Source organism: Danio rerio, chromosome 12 (assembly GCF_049306965.1).
Source record: "Danio rerio strain Tuebingen ecotype United States chromosome 12, GRCz12tu, whole genome shotgun sequence".
Classification (NCBI taxonomy): Eukaryota; Metazoa; Chordata; class Actinopteri; order Cypriniformes; family Danionidae; genus Danio; species Danio rerio.
The window spans coordinates 17,742,780-17,770,254 of NC_133187.1; the positions used below are offsets into that span (position 1 = coordinate 17,742,780).

General features: G+C 37.7%; 1 protein-coding gene across 1 annotated transcript in view; it reads left to right on the forward strand.

Moving 5' to 3' along the window:
• lrp2b (low density lipoprotein receptor-related protein 2b) overlaps positions 1-27,475 on the forward strand; it is a 96,876-nt gene that overhangs the window by 20,569 nt on the left and 48,832 nt on the right. Inside the window, exons 21-50 of the mRNA XM_021480278.3 lie at positions 1,373-1,651; positions 2,312-2,551; positions 5,197-5,319; positions 7,762-7,878; positions 8,183-8,560; positions 8,653-8,901; positions 10,656-10,864; positions 10,972-11,156; positions 11,296-11,524; positions 11,625-11,802; positions 11,899-12,027; positions 12,112-12,278; positions 12,500-12,643; positions 12,784-12,893; positions 12,976-13,153; positions 13,248-13,461; positions 13,812-14,048; positions 15,209-15,397; positions 15,500-16,420; positions 16,515-16,680; positions 17,409-17,567; positions 17,684-17,973; positions 19,567-19,770; positions 19,867-20,109; positions 22,769-22,894; positions 22,999-23,118; positions 23,199-23,330; positions 23,422-23,623; positions 25,899-26,194; positions 26,312-26,828. Coding sequence (XP_021335953.2) covers positions 1,373-1,651; positions 2,312-2,551; positions 5,197-5,319; positions 7,762-7,878; positions 8,183-8,560; positions 8,653-8,901; positions 10,656-10,864; positions 10,972-11,156; positions 11,296-11,524; positions 11,625-11,802; positions 11,899-12,027; positions 12,112-12,278; positions 12,500-12,643; positions 12,784-12,893; positions 12,976-13,153; positions 13,248-13,461; positions 13,812-14,048; positions 15,209-15,397; positions 15,500-16,420; positions 16,515-16,680; positions 17,409-17,567; positions 17,684-17,973; positions 19,567-19,770; positions 19,867-20,109; positions 22,769-22,894; positions 22,999-23,118; positions 23,199-23,330; positions 23,422-23,623; positions 25,899-26,194; positions 26,312-26,828 — 6,931 coding nt within the window. The remainder of the gene's footprint in view (positions 1-1,372; positions 1,652-2,311; positions 2,552-5,196; positions 5,320-7,761; positions 7,879-8,182; positions 8,561-8,652; positions 8,902-10,655; positions 10,865-10,971; positions 11,157-11,295; positions 11,525-11,624; positions 11,803-11,898; positions 12,028-12,111; positions 12,279-12,499; positions 12,644-12,783; positions 12,894-12,975; positions 13,154-13,247; positions 13,462-13,811; positions 14,049-15,208; positions 15,398-15,499; positions 16,421-16,514; positions 16,681-17,408; positions 17,568-17,683; positions 17,974-19,566; positions 19,771-19,866; positions 20,110-22,768; positions 22,895-22,998; positions 23,119-23,198; positions 23,331-23,421; positions 23,624-25,898; positions 26,195-26,311; positions 26,829-27,475) is intronic.

Sequence of the window (27,475 nt, forward strand, 5' to 3'; positions counted from 1 at the left end):
AGGGCTCTTTTAAGAGGATTTAACTACGATGTATTTGCATCACAATATAAATACAATGTACTGTGCTATCGAGGTGGAATATTGGTATGGTTAGGGAATATATCAGGTATTTAATCAAGCATACGCATTATGTAAAACATGTGTTTACACAATTAGTACATTGTAAAGAATTACTCATTTCAGCATAAGTACATATTTATTAAGGACACTTCATATAAAGTGGAACCAGATTTATTTATCAAATTATACATCATATGAAGTTTTTTTCATTAATGTATGGTTTGTTGCAATCGGAGAGTATTTTGGATTATTTTTTTATTAGCTCCTTTAAGCTATATATATTTTTAAATTATCTACAGAACAAACCATTATTATACAATGACTTGCCTAATTATCATAACTCGCCTAGTTAACCTAATTAACCTGGTTAAAGCTTTAAATGTCACTTTACGCTGTATGGAAATGTCTTGAAAAATATCTAGTAAAATATTATTTACTGTCATCACTCATTTATTTTATTTTCGGCTTAGTCTTTTTATTAATTCGGGGTTTGCCAAAGCGGAATGAACTGCAAACTTATCTAGCATGTTTTTACACTGCGGATGCCCTTCCAGACACAACCCATCTCTAGGAAACACACACACACACACACACACACACACACACACACACACACACACACACACACACACACACACACACACACACACACACACACACACACACACACACACACACACACATTCACACTACAGACACACACACACACATTCACACTACAGACAATTTAGCCCATCCAATTCACCTGTACCACATGTCTTTGGACTGTGGGGGAAACCAGAGCAGAACAGGCAAACTGCCCACAGAAACGCCAACTGGCTCAGCCGAGGCTCGAACCAGCGACCTTCTTGCTGTGAGGTGACATTACTACCTTCTGCGCCACTGTCATCATGGCAAAGATAAAATAAATCAGTTATTAGAAATAAGTTATTAAAACTTATTATGTTCAGAAGTGTGTTCAAAAAATCTTCTCTCCGTTAAACAGAAATTGGGGAAAAATCTTCTCTCCGTTAAACAGAAATTGGGGAAAAATCTTCTCTCCGTTAAACAGAAATTGGGGAAAAATCTTCTCTCCGTTAAACAGAAATTTATTTAATATACATAAACATTATTTCTTCATTGATGCCACAAGAGCTTTCTCACTCTGATATATTTGACTTTATGCACACCAAAGCAATATCAAAATTGATTTAGATTAATTCTCATATTACAAGTTTTTATTTAGTTTTTTTTTTAATGTTCAAAGTGATAATGAATTGCTGTGATCTGTACTGTAAAGTGATACTGTACTAAATTATTGTACTTTTTACAGTATTTAAAAGCAGATGCAATATGATTCCAAACGGACGCTGCAGCCACTTTTGTTTTCCTACACCTGCATCCAGCCGTGTGTGTGGATGTCCCTTTGGCATGAAGCTGCAGGAGAACCAGAGAGACTGTGTGAAAGATGACTCTGAGCCCCCTCCAGATGATAACTGCGGAGACTATGCCTTTCCTTGTGACGGAGGTCGCTGTGTGCCCAATACTTATCGATGTGATGGTGTAAACGACTGCGTTGACAAGACTGATGAAGTCAACTGCACTCTTCCAGGTATGTACTGTATGTACCAAAACCTTGCATAGGGGGAAACTTAACTTAAACCAAAGATTTGTAAATACACTGTTTGCAGCATCTTCAGATGAAATTATTACAGAAGTGTGAAGGGTTATTTAACCTATGACATGCATAAAAGTCACATCTCGTGCACTTAAAAGGCTACTTTTTGAATTAAACAAACTTAAATGAAGTTATTACAGTAGAAAATATAAACAATCCTTAATATAAAACAATTAAGTTCAATGCCAAACACTCAACACTAAGCTGTACCTCCCTTTGGCTTGATTTTTGACTGATGTCTTGTGCCTTGTCCTCTATCTGTGGTGTAACAGAATGTACAATGTTTTTTTTTTTTTGTACAATACAAAAAAGATTCATTGACAACATTTAATTTAAACATCTCAGTTGAAATTGTTGTAGTTTAAAAATAAAACAATCAAAAACCAAAAACATGTTATATTAAATTTGAAATTATGGTCTCTGTCAAAGGTAATTTTCCCTGACCCCCTTCTTCCCCTCTCTTTCTCCTCCTGGAAGTGCCCTATTATTAACAAGTGTTCTTATTTTGGGGCATGGGCATATCTAATTTATACATTTTTTGACCTAGACTGTAACATTTTTATGAACATCTTTTTCCTCCTCTTTTTTAATCAGGTGCAACCTGCTCCCCATATGCATTCACTTGTGGTAACAAGCACTGCATCCCTGCTAGATGGCGCTGTGATGGGCATGATGACTGTGGCGATGGATCCGACGAGACTAACTGTCCAACACGTGGTCCAACCACCTGCTCATCTAGCCAGTTTGCTTGCACCAATGGAAACTGCATCCCGAAAACGTGGGTCTGCGATGCCTTTAATGACTGTGGTGATGGTTCTGATGAGAGACATTGCAGTGAGTATTGAAGAGGAGTTTTTTAAAACAGAAGTTTAAGTTCACTCAAAAATACAAATTAGTTTTTTCCAATCCCCTGAAATCTTCATTCATTCACTCGTTCATTTTCCTTTGGGTTAGTCCCTTATTTATCAGGGGTCACCACAGTCGAATGAACCGCCAACTATTCCTGCATATGTTTTAAGCAGCGGATGCCCTTCCAGCTGCAACCCAGTACTGGGAAACACCCATACACTCATATAACTGCCAATTTAGTTAATTCAATTTACCATATAGCACATGTCTATGTACTGTGGGTGAAAACGGAGCACCCAGAGGAAACCCACGCAAACACAGGGAGAACATGCAAACTCCACATAGAAATGCAAACTGGTCCATCCTAGACTCGAACCAGCAACCTTCTTGCTGTGAGGCAACAGTGCTATCCACTGAGTCACCATGCCATCCAATTCATTCATATTGAATTCTAATTAAGATATTTTAGATTAAATCTGATGCTGTTTTCACACCAGACGCGGAACGTGCGGATAAATCACGCTATTTGTGTATAAATAGAACATTTTGAGTTTACTCATGTTGAGTTACTCGCTTTATTCGCGAATGAAAATCTGAAAATGTGATGGGCAGGGCTTCTGTCTGCACGGTGACTCCAGCTTCGTTGCTAAATGGCTGACATGGATTTTATTGAGAAAAAAGTTGTGTTTATGTGCTTTATAAAGGCTGAAAAACAGCCTCGATTCATTTGGAACCATGTCTGAGTCCACTAAATCCTTTCAGAGATGCACTAGCTCTGTGAGCTTATAAAATCCTCCAGAAACTTAACCTGGGTGATGGAAGAATTCAGCAGCGCTTCTGACTAAGCCGAGCCCAGTTTGATGAACTGTTTTTGGTGTAGGCAAGAGGATTTTCCCCCGAGACACAAACAACAGGCCTCGCCATTCGCACTGCACCATTCACGCAATTTATGTCATTCGCGCCGCACCATTCACACGTATCGTGCTGCAGGATGTCTATTTGCATCTTTGCATTGACTTCACATGTTAATCACTTGCACCTGACGCTTCTTCCACTGGGATAGGACAATAATTCTGAGATTTTTGGAATGCATCACGATTCATTTTGGAATCAATTCTAAACTTTTTTAGTTTTTGCAGCACATGTCGCTCTAGGCTAGTTTTTAATTCTACACTTTTAGTTAGCATGAATAAGGGTGCTCTCACACGAGGCATGGTTGTCGTGAAACATGCCTAATACGCCATAATGTAACTGTTTAGTTTAACAGAAGAAACTATACCATACAGTGTAGATTCTTTTAGCTATATCGTTTAGTATTATTTTTAGTCGTTTGATATGCAGTGACACACAGTCAAATCTTTTGCTGAACAGATCCACAACTTTTGACACTCATAAATGTTCATGAAAGTCATCATGTTGCACGTAGTAGAAGTTTTGCTGAAGGTGCAGCAAGGGGTTTGCACCTTGAATAAACTAAGTTTGAATTCATTTATAAAAAAGAATGATTAATAAACCCATAAGAAACAGTCCCTTAAATATGAAACAGTCCCTTAAATAACAAGTCAGGCAATCAGATCACTTTATGCAAATACACCAGCTAAGACAGTAGTCGATTGCAGACTAATGTCATTGGCTGACACCGCTATGATCATCTCGTCAGCCCCAACTGCAGACACGCCTTCTGTCAAGTGTTGACGATGAAGCCCCATGTGAATCCAGTGTTAGAATGCTTACGTGCTTGTTTCAGACATGTACTGTATGTGGTCAAATGTACTTGCACCACAACCTTTATTCCATGGAATTCATGTAAACAGCTCACTATGAACACTTGTAATTTGTTTTAAACAAGATTTAAACACAATTTATATATATATTTTAAATTCAGGTGGTATGTTCTGGTACATTCTGGTGGTAAAAGCTAAGATCAAAATTGACTCAAGAGAGAGTCGCAATGTTCAGAAAATGTCTCATTTCTCGATTCATTTGGCAATTGATCAATTTATTGTTCCAGCCCTATCTCTCACCCTCCATAGGCATCAATGGTGTCAAAGTGCAAACAAAGGACCAAAAATATATTGCCAAAACATTCCATGTGACTTCATGTCGTCTGGTTCATGTAATCATATAAAGCTTCTGTAAAAAAAAAAAAAACAAAAAAAAAAAACTGTAAATACCACTCTGTTTGCCTGCATCTTCACTCTTACATCACATCATCAGGATGCATGTTTACTAAGGGCAGTAATGATGTATTGCCATAAGAGTCAGCGGTGCAACAAGCAAGCATTGTATTGCACATGGCACACCCTGATCTGATGCAGAAGACATTGAAAATCAAAGTTTTTACAGTTATCTGGTGCACAAAAGTGTTCTTGAAACTTTATACAGTTTAACCACTGAAGTTACTCGGAATGCTTTGTTTTTGTTTTCTATTCTGGACTTATGTGTCTATGGAGCAAAAGTGAGTTTTACAGGAGTGGTGGCTGTAGGGTCATTAAATAAGTTATGGATAACGATATTTTGGAGAATAGTTTTCAGAAGCCCAACTAGGAATGCCCATGAAGACAATGATAACAGAGCGACATTTTAAGTTAAGTTAATATATAATGTCCTAATCCTCTTTCTTGCTCCAGATTCCAGTATCACCACCTGCCAGCCTGGATTCTTCCTGTGTCCAGATCACCGCTGTATCTATAATTCATATGTCTGTGATGGAGACCAGGACTGTTTGGATGGCTCAGATGAGAAGGACTGTGGTAAGAAAGTGATTAGATTTTAAAGTATTAGCCTGCCCTCAAAAGAGCACAGATCAACATAAAACAGTCATAATTACTAGACAAAGCAAGTATTGCAAGATGATCTCCTGACAACATTCAATTTAAAGAATACAGATGCAGTAGCTCATTTTTGTAATGTCCAATCAAAGTCTTTTTAAGGCAAGTCATTTCACTCGTTGGCAATCTTTGAAAACACTTTCGGGCAGTATGCTCGGGCATTCTGTCTGAATGGGAAAACATTAAACTGTTTGCCAAACTTATAATTACATTACATAATTGGAATTACCAATACTATTATACAACAACTGTCTCATAAGTATTTTCTAAACATTCAAATCAAACAAAATGAACATTTTTTTTTTTTATGGTTACCCAAGCTAATGAGCATGCGGACTCAAAAGGAACAAGATCATGACACCAACCCCAATTTTGACCGTTCTACACATTATCATCCTCTGGAAAATGCATTGTCAGATTGTGCTGCTCTCCTAAAGTAATTCACAACTCGGTCTGAATGTTGAATCTCCAGAAATGACAGCGACTCTTTGTTTACAAGTTTGTGGGCATTTGAGTTTTTGCTGTCATGTGATGTGGGTTTGACAGGATGGACTGTACTTCACATTTGTTTCATACAGATTACAAAACCAGTGTTGGTTCATTGAGTAAAGGTTTTAGGCTTTATGTGGATATATTTTTTATGCCTGTGAAGCAAGTATTCACTGAGATTCCAGTGTGTTTGTTGACCACACAAACTGTCATAAAAGCAAACATCTGGTCCAAGCTTCTCCCCCAGTGAAACGTTCATTAGCCATATTGACCGTTACACTTTTCCCCATTCAAAGCTATACAAGTGACATGCTTGTTTGGTCCAATGCATGTCCTCAAATGTTTGCATTAGACATTATAAATCAGTTGTTGCTCAAAAGGTTATTGTTACAATTTTTGTTTTGCTAAATAATTACTTAGATGTGACATATACAAATGGTCTATTAAGCACACAATCCTCAAAGTTGTATTTAATTCTGAGTGATACTGGAATTTATAATGAGATGTTGCCCTGATGCACATTGAATCATTCAGCTATTAATTTTCCATTCATACTGCGGCACAGTGCCATTAAACACAAGCCACAGGCTGGTTTGGAATTATTATTAATATAAAAGTACAAGTAATCTCACATTTGCAAATGTTTTTTCACTAAACAATTAGTTAATACAATGTAAAACCCAACAGTCAACTTTATCAAATGAAATGAGGAGAGGGATCTGGATGCTGACCTGGTGCAATGCAATCTGAGCTGCATCCAATGGTTTTTAATGGGCTCATCTAATCCCACCCTATACCCATCACAGTGACGTCACTCACTCCATTGAGTGCATTATGTCTTACATTACATCGCTGAGAGATGCAATCTCAGCTTGCATCATAAAGGCTGCATCCAGATACTATTGGAAATGAGTGTACTTAACTCAAAATTGTCTGAAAATTAATTCTACGCCTTTGAAAAGAGTTTTGAACTCAGTGTTGAGAGCAGTGGTTTAATTAAATGGCTTATTATTTCAACTTTAACGGAGTAAGTTCACTGTACTCATATAGATTCATTTTTTTAACTCAAATGGTTTGTAGCAATAATTTTCCTCAAACAGTTTGAGTTTTATTAACTTATTGGGGTTTACAGTACTCAGTTGGTTTGAGTTCTCTTCATTTGGGTTTTACTGTGCTCATATTGCTTCGTTAATTAAAATGGATTAAGTTCGCAGTACTCATTAGGGTTTGATTTTAAACTATTTGAACTCAAATTGTTTGAGTTATCCTAACTTTTGGGCTTTTACAGTATAAGGATTGTTTGTCACATTTTTTAAATATTTTCTAAATATGAAATATTTAATGCACAAATAAATATAAAATAAATATAATAATCACATATTATATTCGATTTTAAATATTAAGTACTGTATTTGCTTTCAAAAAAATACAGTGAAGCTATATTAATTTTTATATAGCAAATTAGAAGGAGGAGGGATGTAAAAAGAGATACTAGAAATTGCATATGCTTTTCCTACCTTTCATTGCAATGCTAAGACTTCTGAATTTAAATGACAAAAGTATGCCACACAAATGAGAATACATTTCTGATTTAGTTTGGTCATAGCAATAAACTGTATGTTTTTAAAAAATACTTCTTTCATCAATTCGGTAAGTTAAGCCTAGATGATAAATTAATTTTCAGGACTTTTCCAGTGAACAGGTTTTTGTTCATCTGCCTCTATTTCAAAGACAAACACTTACATCTCAAAATCCATTCAACAATCAATGCATATGACATAAATCTTTGTCAATAATTTACGAGATTAAAAGATCTGTTGCTTCTGCTGTTTCCTTCTGATTTTAATTAACATGGATGCTCTGTGTTTTGGGTAGTGTATACCTGTGGAACATATGAGTTTGCATGTGCCAGCGGAGATCAGTGTGTGAGTCAGAGCTACCGCTGTGATGGGGTTTATGACTGCAAGGACCACTCAGATGAGAGTGGCTGTCGTAAGTTTCATATTCATGTCTTTTCATGTCTTCTATTTGGAAGTGAATCAGCCTTTATTTAATATTTAATTAATTGCTTATTTTTTTAAATAAGAAATTTATCTGTATATTTTCCACAAAAAATCACAAGCTTAAACTTTCAGTCAAAATGAAATTTAATGCCTTCAATATTATTTTTTGTCATTCAGTAATAATAAAAATAACCAAAATTAAATTGTACAAAAATTAAGTTTTTTATTTAATTTAATTATTTTTTTAATTAAATAAGGCTGGTGATAATTCCTAACTGGTATTTTCTGTGCAGCCACACGTAGGCCAGGTCTGTGCCATGACAATGAGTTCCAGTGCCAGGTTGATGGATTTTGCATTCCGAAAGAGTGGGAATGTGATGGCCATCCGGACTGTGTGGATGGCTCTGATGAGCATAATGGCTGCCCTCCGCGTACTTGTAGTTCTGTGCAGTTCCAGTGTGCTAATGGGAATTGTGTGTCCAAGAATTGGGTGTGTGATGGGGAAAATGACTGCAGGGATATGAGCGACGAAACGAACTGCCCCACTCCACCATTCAGCTGCCCATCAGGTCAGTGGTTGTGTCCTACAGACCAGGTGTGCATCATGAATGCCCAGGTGTGTGATGGTCAAAGAGATTGTCCAAATGGAGCTGATGAGTCTCCCATCTGCAGTGAGTATTTCTGCTGTTGTTTGGATAAACTAAATTCACCCATTATTATCCATGTTAACAATCTAATATTTCTACATTTTATATCTTTATAGATGAAGATGACTGTAAGGTGAATAATGGTGGCTGCAGTCATGGCTGTATTCAGGGTCCATTTGGAGCTCAGTGTACCTGTGACCCAGGATTCCAGTTGCTGAATGACTCAAAGACCTGCGATGACATAAATGAGTGTCTCATACCTGGATTCTGCAGTCAAACCTGCTTCAATGAGCGTGGCTCCTTCCGCTGCTATTGCGAAGATGGCTACCAGCTGGAACCTGATGGACGTACATGCAGAGCCACCAGTAAGCAACATTTTTGTGAATGATTGTTCAATTACACATCAAACAATGAATACAGTCAAACCTGTTGAAGTAAAACTAGCTGCTTTTTTAATTGAATGGTCAAGAACTCAATGGTTTTAAGGCCAGTGCACACTGCTCCAACTAACAAATCCATAGTGCTTTAAACAAACACTCTACCTTTCTTTAATTTAAGCTCATTTTACAACTTCCCTAGAGTTAAACAGTTGAGTTTTACCATTTTTTTTTTAAATCTATTAAGCCAATCTTTAGGTCTGGCGGGAGCCGTTTTAGCTTAGGATAAATCATTGAATTGGATTAAACCCTTAACATCTTGCTCCACTAAAAAGTTTTGATAATCCTACTATTTAAAACTTGACCCTTCTGTAGTTTTATTGTGTAATAAGACCAACAGTTTCTATTTTCTAGGCCAGTATGGCTAGGAAGTATACTGACATTCCAACGTAATCAAGAAAAGTTAGGCCATTGATCAGCTAGGACATTTAAAGGGCACCCATGATGAAAATCATCTTTTGTAAGCTGTTTGGACAGGATTGTTTGCAGGTATAGTGTGTCCACAGTCATATTGGAGTGATATAAAGACAAAAAGCTTCTCTTTTAAAATTTTCTGACATTAAAAATATGATCCAAATCCTTTTCATTTTGAGGCCCACACTGTTAGACCTTACCGGGTTTTTTTTTTACAGTAGAATACTGGCAACACTGTTGCCAGCTACTCACTGTAAAAGTTCGGTTACAGTAAGTAACTGGCAGCAGTGTTGCCAGTTAATTACTGTACACTGCAAAAAATGTTTTTCTTGCTTAGATTTTTTGTCTTGTTTCTAGTCAAAATATCTAAAACTTCTTAAATCAAGAAGCATTTTTTAGACAAGCAAAACATATTGCCTTGTTTTGAGAAATAATATGCCAATATTAAGTCAGTTTTTCCTTAATACAAGCAAAATTATCTGCCAATGGGGTAAGCAAATTAATCTTGTTTTTTCTTTTGACGTAAGATTATTTTATTTTAGATGTTTGGACTAGAAACAAGACAAATAATCTAAGTAAGAAAAGCATTTTTTGCGGTGTAACTGAACCATTACAGTGAGTGGCTGGCAACAGTGTACAGCATTTATTAACTTTTTTTTAACGTTTAGTTAAATTGGTATTGGTTAGTTGGTCGGTCAGTAAGTCAGTCTGTCAACAGCGGCCTCTAGTGGATTTACAAAAACAAAAACTGCAAAAAAAAAAAAAAAAACATATTTTAAAAATGACATATTTTGCTTTCTCCAGAAATGTATATAGGGGTACGTAATCAGAATGAGCCTGGGTTGAATCTATTTATTTTCCTACGGCCTAGTCCCTTTATTCATCAAAGGTCGCCAGAGTGAAATGAACCGCTAACTTATCCAGCATATGATTTACTCAGCAGATGCCCTTCCAGCTGCAACAAGTACTGGGAAATACCCATTCACGCTCACATGCATACACTGGCTATTTAGTTCATACAGTTCACCTATAGTTCATGTCTTTGGACTGTTGGGGTACAATTGCAATGAATAATATATATATTAGTAAAAAATACATTCATTAATACAAATGCAAACTGCTGTCCATGTTGAGACAAATCAAAACAAACACACTAAATATATTTAATGATCAGTCAGTACACTTTTTTTTTTAGTTAAAACAGCTCGGACATACATTTTAAGCTGGAGGATGGCTAATGTCTTGTCTATGTCTTGCCTGTGTTCTAGGCCCAGGAAATGCCTTACTTCTGGTGGCCAGACGCAGTCAGATCATCGGCAACCGCATCAACTTCTGGCCACCGATCATCAGTCCCATAGTCAGCGGCATGAGCATTGTTGCTGTAGACTTTGATAATGTAAATAAAAGAGTTTACTGGGGTGATTCATCTGACAAAATGATCTATAGTTCATTCCAGAATGGCACAGATAAAAAGCAGGTAGGTGATTGGTCTAGTTGTCTTGGTGTATTTCTTTTCGTGTACATATATATATCATAATCAACTACAATTTAGGATTAATTATTGTGATGATGCTGGTATGTTAGGTGTTTTCTTCGGGCCTGATGGTACCTGAAAGCATAGCCGTGGATTGGGTGGGTAGAAACATTTACTGGACCGACTCTGTCATGCAAAACATTGAAGTAGCAACTCTGGATGGCCACTTTCGGAAGATTCTGATTACAAAGAATGTCACAAGCCCTCGTGGACTGGTTCTAGACCCCCGCAACCAGTATGCACTTTGGATATACATATTTATTTGTTGCTATTGTTTGTACAAAAAATAACGTTGAGATACTGCAAAAGTAGTTTTGCTGTATATAGTCATATAATAATTATATAATGATAATTCCTTTCTGTTTTCTTTTCAGTACTAATTTAATGTTCTGGTCAGACTGGGGTCAGAACCCTCGTATAGAACAGGCTAGTATGGATGGACTCGGAAGAAGAGCAATTGTGACTAGCAAAGTATACTGGCCTAATGGACTTACACTGGATTACACAACTAGAAGAGTATATTTTGTTGATGCCTACCTAAAATACATTGACTACTGTGACTATGATGGCAAAAACAGGCATCAAGTCTTTGCGAGTGACATAGTAAGAGTTCGGATCTACCTATATTTTACTATCAGATACAAGGTCACAGACTAAATTCATCTGTGTTGAATTTTTCACTCTGTTCTATCTGTACCTGCAGGTGCTTCAACAACCCCATGGCATTACCATCTTCGAAGACAACATCTTCTGGAGTGACAGTTACACAAGCCAAATCATGAGGACTAATAAATTTCATGGGGGAAACATAACCACTCTTCTGACCGGTGTTTATCAGTGCATGGGAATTGTAATGGATCACCCCATTAAACAGCCTATAGGTTAACCTTTTATGCCAGTTCTTAATTAAAAGACGTCTTGCTGTTTTATTTGTTAGTTTTTCACTTGACTAACATAGTCTGTTGATTTCCATATAGCATTTAATCCTTGCGAGAACAATCCATGCAGTCAGCTGTGTCTGCTATCAACCTTAAGACCCAGATACTACAGATGTGACTGCCAGTCTGGCTGGATCCTTGCCAGTGATGGTCGTACTTGCACTAAAGGTACTAAAGGAGTTTTGACAAATTGACTGCACCAAACGAGTTCTACATAGCATTTTACATGACTCAACGATGCTTTTTGCCTAGATGAAACACCATTCTTGATGGTTGTCAGAGATACAGTGATTATGGGAATACCTCTCAACCCCAATGACACATCCAACAATGCCATGGCACCAATTTCCGGTATTACCCAGGGTCGAGATATTGATTTTGATGATCGAGAGCAGTTTGTATACTGGGTGCAAGGCACAGTGAGTAAATCAGTCTCAGAGCATTCAAGATCTTGTTTTAGATTAATTCATAACCTCATAAACAGACAGTATTCTACGGTCAAATTAGTGATGCAAAATACTACTGAAGATAAACAACAAATTATTAGAAAACATTTTGTTAATATAAAAGGAAAAACAATAAAATTAGGAAAAAAATTCTACTATTTATCATGAAACTAAAGGAATTTTTTTCTCTACAGGGTGCAATTTATAGAAGTAAGACAGATGGGGCCAATAGAACTCAGTTTGCACCAGCTGCCATTATTGGTTCCCCCTCTGGTCTCGCATTTGATTGGATAACACGAATCATGTACTACACCAATCCCACTATTAAGGCCATTGAGGTGAATAACATCTTCTGTTCATTACTATACTTTACTATAGAAAAATTTACATGCTACATACTGTATCAGTTTTACTACATTTAAATATGAACTGCTTGTGTATGGTTTCATACTTTTTTCGCTGCTATTCTCCCTAAAAGGTTATCAGGGTTGATGGATCCCAACATTACAGAAAGACTATCATCACAAACACTGGAAAGCCAGAAGGAGCTGGACAGCCAATAGGAATAGCTCTTGATCCAGCCAGGGGGTACACATTTTCGTTTACTACAACGCCATTTCTTTGCAAGTGTTTATTAGTTATTAATGCACTGGCATTATCTACAATTTAGGAAACTTTTTTGGACAGACAGAGGTTCAGACAGTGGAGTTCCGCCAAAGATATCAAGTGCAGACATGGATGGTGGTAACGTCAAAAACCTCTACACTGGTAACCTGGTGAAAGTTGAATTCATTGCTGCAGATATAGAGGCCAGGAAGATCTACTGGGGTGTTCATCAAACAGGAATGGTGAGAAGCATGTACATACTTTTTAATTTATTAGGAGAAATAATAGATTATGATCTTGATATATTGGCTGAGCTTCTTTCTTTGTGATTGACAGATTGAGTGCGGAACTATGGATGGGGCAAGCAGGGTGACCATTGTTAGTGGCTTGTCTCACCCCTGGGGAATCACTGTTTACCAAAACTATCTTTATTATACTGACCTTGATTTTGAGGTCATTGAGAGAGTGGACAAGAACACGGGTGCAGATATGGTGGTGATGAGAAGCAGTATGGCAGGGCTGCGGTCAGTAAAAGTGCATGCCAGAGACAGTGAGTGAAGCTTTACACTTCATTTTAATTAAAGGACAATGTTGTACTAACTCTTCTCAATAAACTGTATATTTGTTAACATGTTGATAAGAAAAAATATTCAATGGAGAGACTGGAATAGAATTGTAACAGTATTGTTATGGACAGTAGTGCAACATTTCGGTTAGACATGACAGATATTTCACTTTTAAATACTAGATTTTACCTATCAAAAACAAGTATTTTTTGGGGAAAAAACAGCATAATGAATATATTGTTCAACTCCATACAATCAAAGACTAGTCAAAGGTGTCATAAAAAAATGATAAACATTGATTACGTTCAGTTAACAATCAATCCATTAAATATAGATTCTGCTGGCACTACCAACGCCTGCAGTACAAACAACGGAGGATGTCCCCACTTGTGTCTGCCTAAACCCCAAGGACAGAAAACATGTGCCTGCACAACAGGATTTATCCCATCTCAAGATGGATCTCACTGTGAGCAGTACGACTCTTACGCCATAGTATCATCTTCCAAATTTATAAGAGGATTCCACATCAACAGCTCTGACCACTCTGAGGCCATGGTTCCTGTAGGGGCAAGTGAGTATTGTTTACAGCAGTTTTTGCTGAGCAGTTGATCCTTTTAGTTTTTAAAACTACAGTACTATGCTAAAACTCCAAAGATTATGGCGATCTTTTTGCTTTAATGAACATTTATGATTTATTATTTATTTGTGTATGAGAAAGTATGAAAAAAATAAAACACACAAAAGCCTATTTAGCAACAAAAAGTGTCAACAATAAATGGGTCATTATCACTATAAAGTTCCTTTGAGATGTCAGATAAAAAAAAATACAACCACATAGTTGTTGTATTAATTAGAGCTTATGCTGTAAGAAATTAATGTTGGTCAAGCTCTTTTTTTAAATAAATAATCTGCAAGCAGACAAACAGTAAACAAACCTCAAATACTGTCAACCCTGTCATGGATAAATTCCAAATACAAGTATAAGTGTCAAAAACAATGCATACTGTATGTCCTTCCTGCCAAGGAAGGATTTGTAGCAGGGTGGACAATGACATGGAGGACATGTCATTTTTAACATGACATTTCATGTCATCTTTGGCTAAAGATAGCATTTATTCAACATGTTGTACTTGCAGCTGGTAACGTGTCTCCCTACGGTATATCAGCTCTTTGTACACAGTTTAAAAGCTATATTTTTGATTTCTAATTTTTTAATATTAATTAATATTTCACCATGACAGGGTGGAAATGTTAAGCTTGAAAACATTCAATTTCAAACACAAAATGAGAAAAAATATGAAACAGCAACATAAAGGAAACATGCAAAATGATTAATAATATTATGACAACAAAATAAAAGTTATCAAAATGACTTATTTTATCAAATAAATTGTTAAAGACAATAAAAATACTTTAAAATCTTTTATTTTTAATTTTTAATCACATCCATTCAATGAAAGAATATTGCAATAATTGGCAAAAAACACATTTCAAAATACTTATAATTCTACCTGCATATGTGTAAAGATTTTAACAATTCTATTAAAACATCAGAATTTCATTATTTTGTATTATGTTGTTTATAAAGGACTGATTCAATCTTGTAGGACATCAAAGGCACTTTATTGTGATAATTAACCAAATAGTATAATTAGTTGCAAGTAGGTCCTGTGATATAACATTGTGAACTGTATTGTCAACAACAAAATATCATGTACTTTCATTATGTAGATACATACTCGATTATTGACAAGCTGGACATGCACATTGCTTCTGGATTCCTGTACTGGACTGATAACAGCACCTACTCATCATACCGAGGCATTTACAGAACAAAGACGGATGGCTCACGCTATTCTACAGTCATCAGTCAATTGGGCAATGGAAGAATTCAGGGCTTAGCGGTAGACTGGATTGCAGGTAAGTTGCAACAAATTGCAGTAAATAGTGAAATTGATGTACACCTTGAAGAATGTGGCTTTCTGTGTTTATATGTATTGAACTATTTGTTTTTTATGTCAGGAAACTTGTACTTCACTAACAAATTCACCACTCAGACATACATTGAGGTGCTACGTTTGAACACAAGCATTCAACTGATCCTCCTGAAAAGTTCAGCAGATCGTCCCCAAGATCTTGCTGTGAGCCCCAAGTTACGTCTTCTCTTCTGGACTGATGCTGGTCAGTCCCCTAAGATTGAAAGTGCTCTTTTGGATGGTACCAATCGCACAGTTCTTGCTTCTGAGAGCCTTTCATCCCCCCGAGGCCTTACAATTGATTACACCAATGACTTTCTGTACTGGGTTGATGACACACTGGATATGATTTCTCGAATGGCTCCTGATGGTTCTCAACGGGAGATTGTACGCTTCGGTAGTCGGTACCCTGCACCATATAGTGTGGCAATCTTTGGCGAGTACATGCTGTGGGTGGATCGCAAACTGGGCAAACTCTTCCAGGCCAGTAAGGTACCTGGGAATACAGATACACCTGAGGTGATAAGAGATGGCATTGATGATCTGACAGATGTTGCAGTGTTTGACTCACATGTTCAGCCCACTTCTGCCAACCTGGTGGGTTTCAACCCTTGCCATGATGACAATGGGCGTTGTCAACAGTTTTGTTTTGCATTGCCCGACCAGCAGGAGCCCAAATGTGCCTGTGCCCATGGCTCTCTGCTGAGCAATGGAGTCTCATGTGGCTTTGGCCTGGATGAGTACCTGATCTTCACAACAGATTATAGTGTGAGCAGCATGAGACTGGACCCGGAGGACCACAGTGTCCCATTTCCCACCTTTAACATGGGTTATGGTGTTTTAGCCATAGAGTTTGACTTCCAGGATAAAAGAGTGTTCTTCACTCAGTACGTGGGGCTGGGCAGGAGTAAAATAGGATACATCATAACCACCAGCAGCACTAGCCCACCAGTCACCATTGCCAGTGGTACAGTCTGATCCCTTTATGTTCTCAAACTAAATTTGCATTAATCAGCCAATTACAGTATGTCTACGAATTCTGTTTTCTGTCCATCTTTTAGATCTTGATGATCCTGAAGGTCTGGCCTATGATTGGGTCCACAAGCGTCTTTATTTCACAGATTATTACAATCGTAGTGTGCAGTCTATGGGAATAGATGGCCAAAACCGTTCTTTAATTGCACATGGTGACCGTCCCAGAGCTATTGTAGTGGATCCATGTTATGGGTAAGATATAATTAGGACTTTTACAATGGCACCAAAGAGAGAGGCCTAATCTACAGTATGAACCTTGTTGCACACCGACGTATAAATAAATAAATTGATTAATACAGAAAACAGCTTTACTTTCAGCATTAGTAATAATAATAAACTTTTGGAGCAGTGTTCAAATTGGACAGTAGAAGCCTAGGTGTTAGAATCTGTATCTGTTTAACATGACAGTTCTAGTGCTTATTACATCTTAATAGGTATTTGGACCATAACTGTTGAAATTGTGCTCTTGAATGCAGAAAGCAAAAATCTGAAAAGTCTGAAATCACATACTTTATATCATACAGTAGGTACTAAATTTGGTTCAAAACTTACTTCCAATGCATGTGCAGTTTGAATGAAAGTTGAATATACTACCAGATATACAATATCTTCCATGTTATCACTGTAATGTGACCAAAGGAATGAATTTCTGTCATTTCCAAATCCGCTGTCACAACCTCACATGAAGTCCATGTACACAGTATATACAGAATCTCACCAGAAGTAGGTTATTCTGTAGCTGATTCTACTTAGTTGAATACAAGCACAAAAGTCCATGCAATTTTAGAAAATATGTACACATATTTACATTTACCAGACTTTTATATAATACAAATGGCAAGGCATCAAGGGCAATAATCATAAAAAATGTACACACATTACATACATACACATTTCAAAAACTTATTTCGCTCATTTAGATACCTGTACTGGACTGACTGGGGATCCCCTGCTAAAATTGAACGGGCCACACTTGGTGGAAACTTCCGAATCCCTGTCATAAACACAAGTCTTTCTCAGCCTAATGCTCTGTCTTTGGATTATGAAGAGCGACTTCTGTACTGGGCTGATTCAACACTGTGAGTTTATACTAACCTAATATTATTTTTTAACATCATTTTTAGTGCAGTCAGACAAAAGACTTATAACAAACATTCATACTGAAAGAATTCATGTTTCACTCTGTCACTCACAGGGATAAGATTGAACGTTCTTCTTTGACTGGAGAAAACAGGGAGGTCATTCTTACCCAGACACAGTACCCATTTGCTCTGACAGTATTTCAGCAGGATATTTATTGGACTGACTGGAACACAAGGATTGTGTACCGTGCCAGCAAGGATGATGGTTCTGGCCTAACTATAATGGCCACTGATCTCCAATATAGACCCAATGACATTCACGTCTTCTCTGCCAGTAGGCAAGAAAGCTGCTCAAGTCCCTGCCAGCTGTTCAATGGAGGCTGCAGCCATGTTTGTGTCCCAGGTCAGTCTAATTTCCTGCGCCAAGAGTGCTTGGCACACACTTTCAGAACATAATCTTTAAAAAAGCATGGTTTTTAAATACAAAAAAAGTGAGTTTTTAATGTTAAAACAAAGAACTTTTATAACCTAAAAAAAGCCAGCCCCTAATCAAACATGTAAATCTGAGACTCCTTGTACAGGCATTAGGATATTCTTCCACTAAAACCCAAGATGATGTTTGTTTTGTTAAGTTTGCGGGACTTGTGCAGGCCCAGTGGGGTCAAATGCAAAGAGGGAAGTAGAACAGGAAAATGTTGCAAATCCAGCTGAAACATTAGTCAAGACAAACTCAAGACAAACTAGACCCAAAATTACCAACAAAGGTCTGACTGAGGAGGGATGTCAGATGGGGTCTTAGAAAGGAGGATGCAGAGCTGGCACCCTAAGGATGAGGGAAAATTTAGGAATTATATGATAATTAAAAACAAGTTGAAGTGACCGTAACGGAGCCAGGAGTAGGAAAACAATAATACAGGCCCATGAAAAATTTGAGTTATGGTGGTTAAATATTAGGCTTCAAAAATATTAGGCAGAGTCAGGACAATGGAGGTGATAGGGCAACTGACTTTTGCTGAAAAATTTAGGTTAGAAATCTAGTCTGAGCCTAAGAGACGGTGGTCAAACTAAAGATCTAGAATCAAGGTAATGGATGTCTATGGTGGAGCCACTGGGGTGCAATGTGTGTAGCTAAAGATTGAGACAGCTGGAGGGAAGTGGAAGGGTTGCAGGGATGAAAGACAGCTGAAGGCCTGGAAGTTTATGCAATGGGTGAAGTCGAGAGAGTAAGGAGCCAAAGCGGAGCTGACAGACTGAGAAGCTTAGGTGGAGGGATGGACATGGAGGTTAGAGATGCAGTTCAAGGGTGTACAATCAAGGCTGGAGTTGACCAACAGAAAGCCCAGGATGATTTCAGTCTGCTAAGGAAAGCCTACATACTTGTAGAAGTTAAAGGACTGAATGAAGCCAACAGAGACATTGTTGAGATACGCGGATGGTTAGATCGTTTAAAAGACTGTATCCTTGTACAATACGTGACATGCAGGGAATTCGGTAATGGACAAAGAGAATTTTGAAATGTCCTTGGCTGACATGTTACAGGTAGAGAAAGTGTTAATAAAGACAGATTTGGTGCAGGAAAATGAAACAGTCACATCAAACCTAGGAGTACAGTTCATAATTAATAACCCTGCATGAACTTATGTTGTATCACACCTGGTCAGACTCTATCCAGGCTGAGCTACGAGATTACTGTGGCTGTAAGTGTCAGCGTCAACAGGAAATGAGTGGATCCTTGCACCTGTTTGTTGTAGGAGCTGTGTCTGTGGTGTGTACTGTGGCTTCTGAGATTAGATAATAGTCCGTATTCAGTGTTAAAGGGGATCCAAACTAAGGAAAGTTATTGTATGTTGATCAGTAAAATTATAATACAACATATTAACAGTGTAAGAGTGTAAATATATACATTTTATTTTGCCATTTTACTAACTCCCAAACTTTTGGACATCATTTGCCTTTTGATAAGCTTCTCATGGTTTCATTTATGACTTAATCTCAGGTCCAGCTGGTCCAGAGTGTCAGTGTCCCAGCACTGGTAACTGGTATCTGGCCAACGAAGGGAAAGACTGCATCCCTGACAATGGGCAACGTTGTCATGCAGATCAGTTCACCTGTCTGGATGGAAGATGTTTGTCTCAGAATTTCAAGTGTGATGGCTACAGGGACTGCCTTGATGGGTCTGATGAGCTTGAACGAGTTTGTGGTAAGTGACTTTAGCAATTTAACAGTTGTTTCATTTAGTTTGCATATGTTTTGTCTTTATTGATTAAAAATATAACCATTAATGTTTCCTCTATAGCTTTTCACACCTGTTCACCAACTGAATTCACCTGCGATAATGGAGGCTGTGTGCCTCTGTACTATGTGTGCGACTACACTAATGACTGTGGAGATAACAGCGACGAGCATGGTTGTCCCTTCCCTACTTGTAACCCTTCCACAGAATTCACCTGTGCTAACGGACGCTGCATCAGTGCAGCTTACGTGTGTGATGGGATCAATGACTGCCGAGACAATGGCACCACAGATGAAGTTAACTGCCGTGAGTACAGTTCAATCTTTTTTTTATTAATTATATATTATTTTGGTATTAAACCTAAACGCTTGATTCTGACTGGAAAAGGAACATTCTAAGGTGTGTAATTTTCTTTAGAGAGGCACACACAAAAAGAAGTTCAAGACATATCTTTTCCGCATTACTTAGAGAAATTAATTTATACCACCTGTGATGGGCGACACAGTGACGTAGTAGGCAGTGCTGTCGCCTCACAGCAAGAAGGTCGCTGGTTCAAGCCTCGGCTGGGTCAGTTGGCGTTTCTGTGTGGAGTTTGTACCACTCCGGGTACTCTAGTTTCGCCCACAAGTCCTAAGACATGCGTTACAGGTAAATTGGGTAGGCTAAATTGTCTGTAGTGTATGTGTGTGAATGAGAGTGTATGGTTGTTTCCCAGGGATGGGTTGCAGCTGTAAGGGCATCCGCTGCGTAAAACATACAGTATGCTGAATAAGTTGGTGGTTCATTCCGCTGTGGCGACTCATGATTAATAAAGGGACTAAGCTGAAAAGTGAATAAATAAACCTGTGATGACAAATAAATAAAAATTCTCAAAGACACTACCAAGGTGAATCTGCTGGAACAGAGTTGATCTCTGCATCCATATCAGACACACAGGGTTAAGGGATTATGTGACTGTATCAATACAGGCAGGGAGGCTCAGAGATGGATTCTTTGGATGTGTCAGGGCAGACAGAGGGCTCAGGAGTGGACGCTGTGATGCTGGGATTCAGGCGTTAAGGATGTGAAGCTAGACTGTGTTGCGATGTCAGTTACTTGTTCTTACATCATTGGAGAGTCTGCCATACATAGCAATCTCATCCAACCAAGAATGATCTAGTAACCATTCAGGCAACTGAGTTTGGAAAGTTAAGTCTAAAAACTGAGGCGCGTTTATAGCACATAAGTAATGCGAGCAGTGGAGCAACCTGATTTTGGCTGGTGATGGTAGAGTACTGTTTGAAAGTTTAAATGTCGGTATGAATGTTCATTTTCTCTCACTCAGAGCATGCCAAAACAGCTGTACTACAGTTTTGATAATGAAATGTTTTCAAGCAACAAACCAACTAAACTCCTCCATTCACTTAAAAGACCTACATTTTAAATGATGAATCTAATAAATGTGATAGTGAAAAATAAGAAGAATCTGATGTGATGCATAATTATTACTGCATGATAATCAATGCACTCTGAGACATTCATTTTATGTTAGATATAAGATACATTTAATAAGACTAAGTAGCAATACACAAGCTATATATATATATATATATATATATATATATATATATATATATATATATATATATATATATATATATATATATATATATATATATATATATATATATATATATATATATACACAGTTGAAGTGAGAATTATTAGCCCCCCTGAATTATTAGCGCCCCTGTTTGTTTGTTTTTTTCCCAATTTCTGTTTAATGGAGGGAAGATTGTTTCAGCACATTTCTAAGCATAATAGTTTTAAAAACTTATATCTAAAAACTGATTTATTTTCTCTTTGCCATGATGACAGTAAATAATATTTTACTTGATATTTTTCAAGACACTTCTATACAGCTTAAAGTGACATTTAAAGGCTTAACTAGGTTAATTAGGTTAACTAGGCAGATTAGGGTAATTAGATGGTTTGCTTAACTATACATATCTAATAACATTATATGTTATGACATTTATAGGATTCCCTTTTAAGTACAAGTTACCTTTGTTCTTAATATTTAGGGAATTAATATTGTATCCAAATGTAATATTGATAGAGTTTTGTGATTGTAAAAAATACAGTGGAGTATTTATTGGACATATATTAATATAAAAATGAAAAGGAAAATAAACCAGTTAATATTAAATTCAACAAGTAAAACACAAATACTCTGAAACACAAGGGTTTTTATACATAACCCTAATACAAAAAGTGGCTATGGCAACCTATGACAACTTAAAAGTCTAAGATAAACACAAAATGCAGAAATAATATAGCACAAGCAGTCAATCTCTCTCTTTCTTACTCTATTAACTGCAGTGCTCTGCATATTAGTAGGCCCACCCAGAACCCGATTTCAGCCTCTGCTAATAACAAAAAACTATTTTAGAGCTAGTAACAATGTAGGTGTAGCAATGTAGAAGCTTGAGAGATCAAGAGCATATTATGATAAAAATCTGACAAATATCTTAGAATAAGAATAAATTAAATATCTCGTCATCAAGTATATGGTTCTTTTTGTGTTAATTAATATTTTGGACTAGCATTAATCTTTATATTTTACAAGTTTTGTCACTTACTGTATTGTCACTTAATAATGCTATTTGGCTTGTCATTTGTGTATATTTTGTATTATTGTATTTTTGTTAAATCATACCGATGTAATTTGAGGTCAAATAAGGAAAAAGCTTTTTTTTTTTCATTTAAAATGTATGTTATTTGAGTAGTATATATACAGTAGTGTGCTTTACCATAGGACAAAAGTAACAAAGTGGCTTTTCTTGAAGCCCTGGCAACGTTTAATGTCCAGGCTAAAAAAAAAAAAAAAAAAAAAAAAATCTTTTATAATTAGGTTTTTATGAAAAATGTTACTTTTGTTCCCGCTCTCTCCTGTGTATTTAACATATTTCATCTAATTTATTAGCGGATCGAACCTGTGCACCTGGCTTAGTGAAATGTGACACCACCAACATCTGCATTCCTTCGAGCAGCCTGTGTGATGGCCATAACAACTGTGGGGATAACAGTGATGAAAATCCACTCTTTTGTGGTGAGTTACAAATTCTCTATTGTTTGCAGACTTCATGATGACAGAAGGTTCAACTCTGATTCAATATTCTCTTTAACATGTCCTGTGCTGTCTGTGGTCAACAGCTGGACGAACGTGCTCTGCAGATGAGTTCCGCTGTGATAGTGGGAAGTGTATTCCCCAGTTTTGGGTGTGTGATCGCATCTCAGATTGTTTGGATGGCACAGATGAGCCTCCCACTTGCGGTACATGTTCCACTTACTTAAATCTGGAAAGTGATGACTGGACTCACTGTTTAATACTCCTCCTTTTTTTTATTTCACAGAGGATCACATTTATACTTGTAGCCCTCAGCAGTTCAACTGCGCGAATGGAAACTGTATTCAGCAATCATGGGTATGTGATGGCAACAATGACTGTGGAGACAACAGTGATGAGGCCCAGGAGCTGCAGTGTGGTAAGGACTGTTGTGTATTTTATATTATGATAGAAACCAACAAATCAATCTACATGTTACTTGCTAGTCTTACTTTTGTTTTGTACTTCAGGATCAAGGACTTGCAACCCTGGTGATTTCACATGCCCCAGTTGGTACCCTGGCTCTCCTCGCTGTATTCCGTTAAGTTATGTTTGTGATGGTGAGAAGGACTGTGTAGATGCTGCAGATGAGCTGCACAACTGCCCCAACCGCACATGCCACTTAAATGAGTTTGCTTGTGCCAATGGTCGCTGCATTCTGCTGCCCTTCCAGTGAGTTCATTGTAACCCATATTTATTAAAAATGCATGACTCTGTCTACATTTAAACTCATGGAATGTTTAGGTAATGTTTAAAATGGTTGCAAAAATGTACTGTTTGCCTTTAAATTCATTTCACAGCAGTTTCACAGTAAAATGTCAAGTGGATAGTGCTAAATTATGTATTTAACAATTTCAGAAACATGTTAATTGTGACTGTGGCAATACATTTTACATTTTAAGTTTAGTGGATATGTACCCAGACGCTTCACATTGTGAGTGGATTATTATAATCGTTAAACTACTAAGCTTATCCCACTGTTGGGTTGTGGCTGAAAAGGTATCCGCTGCGTAAAACATATGCTGGATAAGTTGGCGGTTTATTTTGCTGTGGCGATCCCTGATTAATAAAGGGACTAAGCTAAAAAAGAAAATGAGTGAATGAATGAAACTACTAAGCATATCTGACTACATCTGAAACACCATGTACTTGATGATGTACATATGATGTAAACTTTAAAATACGCAATCTTATGCAAAAGTTTGGGCACCTCTGAAAATTTTCATTATTGCAAACTATAGCCTGCTGGCCTTTCAGATTAGCAATTTCAATTGATATATTTTATACCCTAGTGCAAAAAGCAACATTTCAGTTCTGACACAACATTCATTTAATTAACAGATGCAGTGCAATTCACGTCTTAACCAAAACAGACAGGTGCATAAATGTGGGCACCCCAACAGAAAAATGACATCAATCTATTGTACAGCCACCTTTTACTGAAACAACAGCCTGTAGACGCTTCTTACTGTCAGGGATAAGTCCCTGAATTCTTGTTGAAGGCACTTTGGACCATTCCTTCTTGCACAATTTTTCCAGTTCGGTCAGGTTTGATGGGTGCCAAGCATGAACGGCCCTTTTCAAAACGATCCATAGATTTTCGATAATGTTCAAGTCTGGGGACTTGGATGGCCATCCTAGAATATTGTATCATGTCTGAGCATGAATTTCTCGGTACATCTGGGTGGAATCCATGCAACCTTTAACTCTGATAAGGTTTCTAGTTACTGTGTTTACCACACATCCCCACAGAATGATGGAGCCCCCAACATATTTTACAGTAAGGAGCAGGTTCTTCTCCTGGAATGCTGTGTTCTTTTTCCGTCATGCAAAGCACCTATGGTTGTGGCATCTGTCCACAGTATATTTTTCCAAAGTAATTTAGGCTTGTCTAGATGAGCCTTTGCATATATCAAACAACTCAAAAAAGGCTTCTTATGCATCTTCTTTCATTGTCCGGTATTTGTAAAGAACACGCTGGACTGTGGAACGATCTACAATGACACTATTAGCAGCAAGATGTTCCTGGAGCTCTTTGGAGGTGGTCTGTGGTTTGTCTGTGACCATTCAAACCATTCTCTCTCCTTTGCCTTTCAGATATTTTTCTTGGTCTTGCACATCTTTCCTTTACAAGATCTGTTCCTGTGGCCTTCCATTTTCTTACTATATTTCTGACTGTGGACATAGAGAGATTAAACCTTTGTGATAGCTTTTTGCATCCTTCTACTAATTCATGTTGGTGAATTATCCTAGTTTTTAGGTCATAGGGAAGTTCTATGATGTTCCCATGTTGCTACTTTCTGGTTCACAATAAGGAGAAGCACAACTAGCAATCAGCTATCTTAAATATCCTTTATCATGATTGGTTGCACCTTTGTTGGGATTGTTAAGGTTCACTGAGTCACTCAAATCAATTGTGTGCAGTAATTAATCAGCATTAAGTGACTACAAGTTTTGAAATCCACACAAAAGAGAAGCTGTCCAAATTTTTGCATAGCCATTTTTTTGCATAGATTCAATTTAATTTCACACATCTCAATACTGCTACACTACGTATTTCTGTCTGAAAAAAAAGACATTATCTAGCTTTCACTAAAAACCAAATGGCATTTCACTGTGATTTTCTCTTATAAAGAAAGAGCACATTATTATGCAATTTCAGAGGGGTGTCTGAATTTTTGCATAAGACTGTATTTGTTTACAATATATGCACAATGGTAAAAGTTTTTTTGAGGGCAAACAGCCTTTATTTATCGAAAATCGGGCCCTGTGATCATTGGCTGTTAGTGTTTTTGAGCCTTGTGTGTTTATTTCACCTGATAAGTGCAGTGAAATGTATTCTTAGATATGCTGTATGAGGGAAGTCATGTATTTCCAATGAGACTAAATCAATTTCTTCACAAAATCTGTATAAAATCTATAACCTTCATGAAATACTGCTCCTCAGCTGTGACCGTGTGAATGACTGTGGGGATGGCAGTGATGAGACCAACTGTATTTACAACACCTGTTCCAGTCGGGAATTCACCTGCCAGAATGGAGTTTGTATCCCATCAACGTATGTATGTGATGGTTATATAGACTGTCAAGATGGCTCTGACGAACTAGAGGGCTTGTGCAGGACTCCTGAACCCACCTGTGCACCTGGAGATTTCATGTGCAATTCTGGGGAGTGCATTGACATCCACAAGGTTTGCAACCAGCAAAGAGACTGTTCTGACAATAGTGATGAGAAAGGTTGTGGTAAGTGTTTATGTACCCAAAATAGCAAATACATTTTGTGAAAAAGGAATTAAAGAATTCCCAATAGAGATCTTGCACCGCTGGGAATAATGAATGGCAATTCTGTCCCCTCCACAGGTATAAATGAGTGCACTAACCCAGCCATTCACCAGTGTGCACATAACTGCATAGACACTCAGACTGGTTACTACTGCTCCTGCAGAGAAGGCTACAGACTAATGCCAGACGGCAAAGCCTGTGAGGATATAGACGAGTGCAAGGAGGTACCGGGAGTGTGCAGTCAAGTGTGTGAAAATGCTGTGGGCTCCTTCTACTGCAAGTGTGCTCCGGGATACCTGCGGGAGCCAGATGGACGTACTTGCCGACAAAACAGTGGGATCGCCCCTTACCTTCTCTACAGCAACCGTTACTATATCCGCAATCTGACTGCTGTTGGATCATCAATGTCAGTGGTGCTGCAAGGCCTGACAAATGTTGTTGCACTGGATTTTGACACAACTGAGAAGCGTTTATACTGGGTGGATGTTGGCACACTCCGTATTGAGAGAATTAATTTAGATGGCACAGGAAGGGAGGTCATAATGCAAAATGACCTGGGTGGAGCAGAAGGCCTGGCAGTGGACTGGGTGGGACGGTAAGTTAATGAGGAGCTTCTTCTTGTTAAACGAGATTGATGCTCACTTTGCCCAGTCTCATATTAATCTTGAATACTTATAGATTATTACTGCATCCATTTCCCCCTAAAATACTTTAGTTTTTTTTTTTAAATACTTTAAATAGCCCCTATTAAGCATTTAAAACGGTCATATTTTGATTTTGGGGTCTCCAACAACAGACTGATATGCATGCAAGGTCAAAAAACACTTTCATTGTCTTATAATTTGCATTTATTTTTACCTAATTATCCCAGCCACTCTCATATGATTCTTTTTGTGATTCATTTGTTCCCAAACCCCTCCTTAGCGCTAATATGTGCTGATACGTCCAATGACTCAGTTTGTTACGATTGGTTGACTGCAGTCAGCGCGAACGGAGAGAATCGCCCACCATGGCTTATCAACATTTTGAAGTAGGCATGAAGTATATGTGTGAGCCCAATGCAGGAGTGCATTAAGGGCATACTCACACTATGTACAGTTGCCTTGCACTGGGCCACAGCATGCTTGTTCCCCCTCTCGTCTCTCCCGATGGCCCGCACTCACATTACATTCGGGCCTGGGCACGCTTATGTCATCGATAATGCGCTGTTCAGTAAACTCTCTCGCTCAGCACTGTGGAGAT